The 10,060-nt window shown below is 38.1% G+C and overlaps 1 protein-coding gene across 1 annotated transcript; it reads left to right on the forward strand.

Annotated features, from left to right (window-relative positions):
* The first annotated feature begins 3,017 nt into the window (after nucleotides 1–3,017).
* Nucleotides 3,018–3,476, forward strand: LOC149258294 (uncharacterized). Its single transcript, XM_089409573.1, has one exon. The coding sequence runs from the start codon at nucleotides 3,018–3,020 to the stop codon at nucleotides 3,474–3,476; it is 459 nt and encodes a 152-aa protein (XP_089265699.1).
* Nucleotides 3,477–10,060: the final 6,584 nt, after the last annotated feature.

The following is a 10,060-nucleotide window of genomic DNA, read 5'->3' on the forward strand; positions in this document are numbered from 1 at the left end:
GGATGGTGGTCTTTCAGATCACTTACCTGTCTTCCTGGAATTGAAGGGAGATCTTACTAAACCTTGTATTCCTTTTAAATTTAATTCTTCTTGACTTTTGGATGCATCATACACTAGCCTCTTCCATAACACTTGGAAGAAAGATGTTTTCAATGAAGATGAGAATCGAAGTCAGGTTTTTATGGACAATTTAGTAAGGATGAAGGCCGCCTCAAAACTTTGGGCTCTCCAAAAGAAGCTGAAGGAAGAAGAATCCATGCATTTTGTTAACTCTGAACTCGCCCTCCTTGAAGATCCAGATGGAAATGGCTATGGTACAGTGGAGTCTCGGACTAGAATTCATGAGTTGGAGATGGAAAGAAGGAGAATTCTTCAGCTCAGGGAGCAAAGCTGGCGTTTAAAAAGCAGAGCGATCTGGTTGCAGGCAGGGGATGAAAATTCCAAGTTTTTTCAGAATTATGCCAAAGGGAGAAAAAACTCAAATACAATATGGGAAATGAAGAAAGCCAACGGTGAAATAGCACTTTCTTTCGAAGAGTTGGCCTCTGAGGGGGTCAATTATTTCAAGAATCTTTTTAAAGCTCCAGATGAAGCTTCTATTGTAGAAGTTATTAGGGTTGCTCAGATTTTTCCAAGATTCATAGAGGAGGAAGATAATGATTCCCTCATGGCACCTATTTCCAAAGAGGAGGTTGAAAGCATCCTTAAATCGATGCAAAGGGACAAAAGCCCTGGTCCGGATGGCTGGACTGTCGAATTCTTTCAGCATTTCTTTGAATTCATTGGAGATGAGTTAGTGGCTGTCGTGGAAGATTCCAGGCATTCAGGTTCTATCTATCAACCCTTTAATGCCACCTTTCTAGCACTCATTCCCAAATCTGATCTTCCAGTTTCTTTTGGCGATTTCAGGCCTATTTCTTTGTGCACTTGTGTTTACAAAATTATCGCTAAAATCATTACTGTCAGGCTAAAACCTTTCCTTTCTAAAAACATTTCCGCAGAGCAATTTGGATTTTTAGATGGCAGACAAATTCATGAAGTTGTTTGAGTTGCTCAAGAAACACTCCACAGTCTTAAAGTTGGGAAGAAAAAAGGAGTCGTTGTGAAAATCGATTTATCTAAGGCTTATGACAGAATTAGCTGGCTGTACCTTAGACTTTTGTTAACTCATCTGGGGTTCAGATATGAATTTGTAAGATGGATTATGAGTTGTGTTTCATCTTCATCCATAGCTGTCCTGATTAACGGTGCAACCTCCAGTTTTTTTAGCCCTGAACGTGGCCTGCACCAAGGCTGCCCGCTCTCTCCCCTCTTGTTTTTGCTGGCAGCAGACGGTATCAGTCTCTTGATCCATGAAGCAAAAAGACAGGGAACTCTCAAAGGAATCGAAGTTGCTCAAAATTTCTGGGTCACTCACCTCCTCTTCGTGGATGATATAATCCTCTTCAGCAATGGTAGCCTTGAGGACTGTAGGATGCTCAAGAGGATCTTGGACCTCTTTCTGAAGTCTACTGGCCTTTGCATAAATGAGAGAAAATCTACACTTACTTGCTCAGGTCTGGCTAGAGAGCAGGTGCGCAGAGTGGAATTGGTTCTGAACTTTGAAGTCAAATCGCTGGAGGATTCCTTCAAATATCTGGGGTTCTTTCTGAAGCTTGACAATTATAGGATAAAAGATTGGCATTGGATCCTTGCAAAACTGGAATCTAAACTGAAACATTGGAGTTACAAGTGGCTTTCCAGGGCTGGCAGGCTTGTTTTAATTAAATCTGTTCTGATGGCAATCCCAGTCTACTGGGCTAGCTTGACATGGGTTCCCAAAGGAATTTTAAACTCAATAGAGAAATTATGCATCAAATTTCTATGGGCGGGATCCAAGTCTAAGAGAGTTACCTCGTGGATCACGTGGGACAAAATAGCTCGTCCTAAAGAGTGGGGAGGTTGGGGTATTAAAAACCTCGCTTGTTTTTCCCAATCTCTTGCAGCAAAGTTAGCTTGGAGGCTCATTTCTACGGAAAATCTATGGACCGCTGTGTCTAAAAGGAAATACATTGATCCTCTAACAACGCTAGATTGGGTCAAACTGCCGCAATAGTCCTCCAAAAACTCCTCGGTGGTCTGGAAAGCAGTGGTTGCATTTGTTAATATCATAGAGAAGGGATTGGCCTGGAGTGTGGGAGATGGAACTCAGATCCGTTTGGATAGAGATCCCTATAGGTTGTTCAAAGGGATTCTCTCTTTCTCAGGGGTTGGTTTCGACTTTAAAAGATAAGGGTCCATACAATTTAAATCAGGTGGCTGACCCTCGGGCTTCCACCATCTGGAGTCCAGGGTGGTTTCAAGTAAGAGATTTAAATTTGATCGATGATAGGTTGGAGGAATGGGACAGGTATACAAGGGACCTCCTCAATTCCTCAGTGAGGCTTTCTGATTCCCCAGATGAGCTAAAATGGTATTTTTCTCAGAATGGTTTTTATTATCTAAAGGCGGGATACAAATGGATGCTGTCTCAAAATGGTTGGGAGAATCCGGATTGGTGGGCTAAATCATTATGGAAGTTAAAAGGGCCAGCTAAATCAAAATTGTTCTTCTAGTGTGTCCTACTCCAGAAAGTTCCTACATGGGATTTCCTTCAAAGAAGAGGTAGGATTGGTCCTGGCAGGTGCCCCCTGTGTAAAGACAACGTCGAATCAGTTCAACATCTGTTCCTCCTTTGCCCATTTAATTCCAGCCTTTGAGCTGAAATGTTAAGATTGATAAATGTTCCTTATAGGTGGGAAGGGCAGGGGCTTTTAGATGCTTGGCAGAGGTGGTGGAACTAATCTTCAAATGAAAGAGAAAGAACCATTCCATTACTCATCACCTGGGGGACTTGGCTTGATAGAAATCAAGTTATCTTTAAGGATTCTGTCTTCCCTATTGGAAGACTCGTCGCAGAAGGAGCTGCCATTTATGAAAGTATTCCTATTCCTCAAGCTCTTTCTACTTCTAGAGTTGAAGAATCCATTAGATATTCTATGCCGTGGGCTTACTTTGATGGGGCCTCGGATATTAATGGCCATTGTGGGGCAGGTTTGATCATCCACTTTTCAAAGGAGAAGGTTGTTAAAGCTTCAATAGGTCTGGGACAGGGCTCCAATAATTTTGCAGAATTGAAAGCCTTACATCTCCTTCTTTGCTGGCTTATTCTTAGAAATGTGAGAGAAGCTCAAATTTTCGGGGACTCAATGAATGTTGTGAAGTGGTTTAATGGGGCTCAGCGCTGCAGCAATCTTACTCTGATTCCCCTGTTTAAAGAAGTTTCTCGCCTCAGGAGTCGTTTCATGGAGATCTCCCTTAGTCACATCTATCAGGAAAGGAATTTTGACGCGGACCGCCATTCCAAAGCAGGTGTTGAGCTTGAGATGGGGTCGTGGTCTGTCTCAGAGGTTGAAAATGGGGTGGTTCGATCTGTCGAACAGCCCATCTTTGTTTAACATTCTCTTCATCAGCTCTTCGGTCTTTGTATATATTTTGTCTGGATCTGTTATGTTTCTTGCTTTTTTTTTCTGTAGTTTTCCTTCCAGTTTCTTGGGCTGTTTTCCTCAATCGTGGAGGCCCGGGAAGCTGTTCTCTCTTCTCTTTTTTTCTGCAGTGCGAGAATCCTTCAAGTGTCCACTGTGGATTCTCAAGGTCAATGTCTTTATTCTGATCTCTCTGCGATTGTTTCATGCGTGAATATGTTCCCAGGAAGCGTGTGTATCTCGAGGAGTAGTCCTTCATGTAGTGGCTTGCTTAGAGTTTTTCACAACGAGCTAGTTTGGCAGTCGGCTGAGACTTTCCCCGTTTGCTGGTGGATTTAGGTCTCTTTGAATTGCTTGCATATTATATGTAACCCTTTTTTAATAAGAGGTTGGTTTTTTTCTGTGGAAAAAAAAAAAAAATCAGTTAAAAAAAAATCAACAACAGCTTAGGACCCACCATCTCATTATGATATCCATGTTGGGTCAAGTTCAAGAGCTTATTCTTAATTCCAATTAGTGGGCCCACTTGCATTTATTATCTAAATGTTCTTGGAGTTAAAGCACTATCTAGGACATGTAGTAGAGTTGAATCTGCAAAGATATTAATATTTAATTTCATACAACTGCTAACTTTAACTTATGTGCTACTTACGAAACCACCTACCTCATTTCTTCATTCAAAACGTATGCTAACTCAAACTTATATGCTACTTATGAAATCACTTACCAGATTTCATCATTCAAAACTTATCCGTTGTAACTTGAAGAATTGGAGCGCATTATGCTACTACAACTACCACCATTGGCATCTCTAACCAGACTTCTAGTGACACAATATGGTTAACGCCAACGTCCAATTAGGACTGCCGTTGCTATTTGATCTTGATTTTGGTTGTTATAATTATTTTAAAAAAAATTATTATTATTATCCAATTTTAAGGTTATGGTTAAGCTATATATCAAATTGGTGTATGTAATTCTCTTGTTTGTAGGATGAAGGACTCATTTTTGTGCAGTTATTTGACTACTAAGTCGATTTGACTACTAAGTCTATGAAGACATACATACTCTACCTCTCTGGTTTTGAACCTGTGACCTTTTAAGAAGAAACACATGCTCTTAACCATTAGGCTCACTGAAGTTGTATTATAAAAAAGAACTTTTTTTTATCATAATTTATAAAAATATTTTAATTTATAAACACATCTTAAAATGTGTAATCATCTTAAAGTGTGTAATGATAGATTGCATTGGATTATGAATGGACTATTTGGTAAGAAGGTCTTGGCTTCAAAATATTGTTAAAAGAGCATAGGTATATCATGTTAATATACCATTCAATTGTTGATTGAATTAGATGAACTATGGATAAACTATTTGCAACCAGGTCTTGGCTTCATAACATTGTTACAAGGCTATAGGTATGCTATCTTAATATACAATTCAATAGTTGATTAACATGGGTTTTAGTGATGGAATTAAAAAGGTGTATTTTATCATTTGCAACTAACTATTTTAACACAATATATAAGTTCCCAACATTGGAAGAATATCTTAGTGGATATATGAGTTCTACACTCATACTTACATGGGTGAAGTAACGTAAGGTTGGTGGAAGGTTGATGTGTCATTTTGCAAACATCTTTCCAAGAGTTGTATTATTGGAAATTTGAAACCTCTTATCATAGACATGTTATCTTAATGTGTAATTGTTTGCATTAGGTTGGTAACTGATCTACAAAAGTAAATATAAACTGCAATACTGTACGAGTTTAAGAAGGTCGTTATGCCTTATAAAATATATTAATTAGGATGGCCATCCAAGAAAGAGTTTATTAAATATGTAGTATTTCAATGCTACATTTCACATTCAGTATAAGAATGATTTTTTCTTTATCCAATAATGGTTGACTTATATAATATTTCCAACCACAAGTATTCCTTGAAGGATGTTGAAGAGATTGAAAGTTTTAAACCTGGAGATATATGTTGATATTTCTAGGGCACAAGCTAGAACAAATTTTCTTCAACATGATAACTACTTCTAATGATCAGTTAGTATTTAATTCCACATAACATTCATCCAATATCATTAAGTAATTATACAGAAAAAGATTTCAACCAATAAGCATGAAAGAGCATTAGAAAAATAACTATGAGACAATGAGACAATGAGACAAGAGACATAGAAAGTAGGGCTGAGGCCAAGGCATAACCCACAAGAGGAAAACTCAAAAAATTATTTCCTTATGAGAGAGAGAGTTCAATTCATCAGTACATCTAGAAAACCAAAAACATAATAGCTAACCAAAAACAAGTGTCAAGCCTCCTAAGATTTTTGTCCCTCTCCTTCCTTCCTTTCCTTGTTGGAACATAACTCATCATGAGATAGATAAATGTACCAAATGAGGAGAAGAGGTCTCCTTTATATAGTCTTCAAAGGGGGTTGAATGGGTGCCTCTTGGGGGCCCAATATTGAGAAATCTAGGGCAAAGACAAGAGGTGATTTCTCTAGTAATGATAATTGTTTATGAATGCCTTTTGTTTCTTTTGATTAGGTTCTTCTTTAGCTCTTACTTATTATAGTGTTCTATTCATCAAACAACTATCAAAATATAAAAAATAATGAGACAAGGGGCACAGGATGTCAGTGATCAGCCAAGGTCAAAACCTCTCCAATCTGAGAGGAAAATCCAAATGAATTCTTCTTCTTATAGAATATTCAAGTGATAAATTCCAAGACTAAAACCCTTGACCTAACAACCTCTCCAAGACCAAGTCACAAGACTTTCTTGAAGTAATTCTTCTTCATTAGTCAACACCAATCAAACTGCTTGATTCAACTTAGATCTCAACATCCCTTCACATTTCGGCCTATTGACTCAAACCTGAAATTCTCTACCTCTTCATAAACCCTAGTTGCAATAAAAGTGAGGGTAAACGATAATTTTATACATTGATTCCCTTCTCTTGGATGGAGTCTCTTTCTCTACAATTCGACTTGTAAAGTGTCTTATTTTCTTCCTTGATTCGGCCTCCAAGATGTCTATGCTAACTTCGACTTCTTCTGTAGCAGATGATACTAGTCTTCCTCGCACATGTGAAAGGTATTTGCCCCAAAATAGATCAAGATTACTTCGAATTTTTCTTCTCCTTTCTTCACTTGATGAGAGGCTTCTTTTACTTGTGTTTCTCGCACTTGATATTCTATTTCAGATGCTTGAATCAATGATCTCCAAGTGAGGCCGAGACCTCCTTTATATAGTAGTATGCCCATGAAATTAAGTCAACTTGTGCTAGTGTGTAGGTTGACATCCTTTTCTAGAATGATCTCCATCTCCTTTTGAAGGTTGACTTGATGGAGTACTTGTGACAAGGTCTTGGAGGGTTTATGACTCAAATAAATTATCTTTTACAATATGTAACATGCCCAAATGGGTCTTCAATACATGACATTGACTCAATAGACTTTATGACTTAATGACCAAACCTAATAGCTCACAATGGGAGCTTCATCTATAAAATAAAATTCCTTGAGCATGAAACCCATGACTCAAGCATAATATAAATAATTTTATTTTTCTTCTTTGCATCAATTACATAAAATCATGATTACACATGTCATTATGAAGACCAAACCTAGTTACATATTTCAACACTCTCTCTTAGCTAAGGAGGTATTCATAATCCATACAAGGTACTTGGACATTCTCAATCTGAATAATTCTCACAAGAAGAGTCGGATTGGTAACCCATCTGTTTAGCATCATGTCATCCAACATTGTCACATAGCAAGGCCTTGACTAACTACTCTATATCTCCACAACATTAGAGCACAATGTTGGCGAGACCAATGATTTATAAACACCCTCAATATTGTCTCTCATAGAATGTACCCCACTCGGGTTCTCTCAAAGTATGTTCCACCAGGACTATTATTATCTTGGATTCCCAATCCTCATATAATATCGATCCTCTACGAATACTCTTATCTTTGATGCCCTAACACATCCTCAAAGAGTATCGGATGTCAGATGCTTACCCAATCCTCCATTCTATATTCCCAAGTGAAAACAAGAATGATGTGTCTATCTCTTCCTCTCAACTAGGGAGGATATACCCATTCAATTGAAGGAATGTACCCATTCGATTGAAAGAATGTACCCATTCTTATAAAAGGATTGTACCCAAGCTCCCTCATCCAAGCTCCCTCTTAATCAATGACTTGACCAAGCTCCCTCTTGACTAGGGAATTTCTTCCAGTAGCTCTTCTTAGGTGGATATCATGGGACAAACAGCTTCTTGTAGGACTCCTTCCTTTGGTGTCATGAATTTCTTCTACATTATGGAGCCTACATCCTTTGGGACTTCTTGTAGGCTACAGACCATCCATCATTTTTGTTCATGAATCGTGTCAGTCACGTCATCTTTCTTTTCATTGGAAAATAATCCATTAGTCCATATTTGTCCTTCCTTCATGCCTTGCTACCTTCTTCATGTCATGTTTCCTTTATGATCTTTCACCCTACCACATGTGTATCAGTTGTAGATGACATCTACAGTTATTCCCTTGGCAGCCCTGCATTAGGCCATCCAGATATTGTTCATAAATAGAAAATTAATTATTAAATCAAGATTACCTCTGTGATGGTCTTTCAACATGACATATTCCTGTTTGCATGAACATCATGATTGACACATCTCCAATAGATATACAATGTCAAGGGTCTCTTTGATTTTCCAAACTTTATCAGTATCTTCATATCTTTCCCATGGAGATATCATAGTAAAAAAATTTAGTTCTTGGATGTCGATTTCCTTCCTCATAGTTTCATTTTCCACGATCTTTCCTTACTTCCTTCACATATTGCATCTAGAAACTTCCAACCATAGTTACTTTGTTTTTGTCAACCTCCTCATATTCCATATGAGGAATTATTATGTTGATTTCATCTTAGACAATATGTGACTCATGCCTTCATGGATCCTTCCAAAGGAGGAGATACTTTTCTTTTGATCATACTCATGAAGTAGAGCAACTATTTATATTATGTGCAACTATATGACATGACTCAATTTATCAAAATACAAGCATATTGTATTGCCCTCCTCCCACATTTACGCAAGTTACTGAGCTACTAAGGTAAACATGTGATGAAGAGTTACTATAATATGACTTAACCTCCTATATCACCTTAAGGAAGTGGAATCAACAAACCAAAACCCTTAATGACTTCCCTATTAGGTGATATAGGACCACCAAGGGCTAAAGCACCCTTCTAGGTTCCTAGACCCTAAATTAAACCTATTTTTTAGTTCCCTAATCTCCCATATGCTAGCACAACACTGCTTGATTTCAACTGAAACCCTCTAGTCACACACATGATGCCTACAAGGGAGCGATTGCAGTCTTTTTCACCCAATTTTGTGCCTGCAACTGCGGGATTTAAGCCACTTTTTAAGGCTAGGATCTAGACCTATGCCCATAACTTAATGACACTTTCTAGAACCATGAATGACATGAGGAAAGGTCATTCCATACAAATATTAGACAATAACTAGACCTAACAATTCCTATCCATGAAATGCATTTTGTGAAACATATCATGAACATGAAATCTACAGGTCATAAATACACATCTAAGCATAGGGGTGTCATACTTATCTGATATTCGTAAGGAAGAATTGATACCTCATCAAAACAACTACATTATCATCTATTACGTCATATATTCATTGTTCATCCATTTTCTATTCAAAACATGATAAGATCTATACCTCAAGTTTGTCATAAAACATACTCATAACGAGCATATAAGCAACATAAATAACAAGGATATAATAGCCATAAAAATCACATATGATTCAATACATTTACTCATGAAATAGTAAGGAGAAGGAAATATTATTAATGAATGCATAAGCCAACCAGGTCTGGGACTTCCATGAACCACCTAACCATAGATTGGGCTAAATCAAATCTTTCTTTCAACTAATCACCCTCGTGCCATATTCCAAGCATGAATGTGGGAATCACAACAAAACTAACCAGGGATTACTTAGGCATTACTGTATATCCCACCAAGGGATTCCTAGGCCCAAACCCTCATCAATACAACTAGGATTTACCGCAATCCCCACCGAATCACTAGGCCCTAAACAAGCATGGGTTCCTCTAGATCTCCCCACCTAAACCGTGATGAATTTGTCTGTCTCAACCTCTCGATTTTACCGTGTATCTTGCCATTACCAATCAATGAATTCCTAGGCCTACAAGGTCACCAACCTATGGGATTTACTATGTATCCCGCAATTACCGGTCAAGGGATTCCTAGGACCAATCAAGGGTATTCACCTCTGAGTTTTACCATGTATCCTACCATTACTGGTCAAGGATTCTGTTATCACTGACAAAATTTCAATGCCAAATGTCTGCAAATAAGCACATGAATCCTTTTTAGCAGTTTCGCAGCGCTATATGTCTAGGTGGTTTCGTAGCGCGCTACGAAACTGGGGATTTGTCCGAAACCATAGCTCACTCATATCACCTTTGTTTC

The sequence above is a fragment of the Pinus tabuliformis genome, chromosome 6 (genome assembly GCF_031772625.1).
Source record: "Pinus tabuliformis cultivar Carrire ecotype Pingquan chromosome 6, CPIR1, whole genome shotgun sequence".
In the NCBI taxonomy this organism is placed as follows: Eukaryota; Viridiplantae; Streptophyta; class Pinopsida; order Pinales; family Pinaceae; genus Pinus; species Pinus tabuliformis.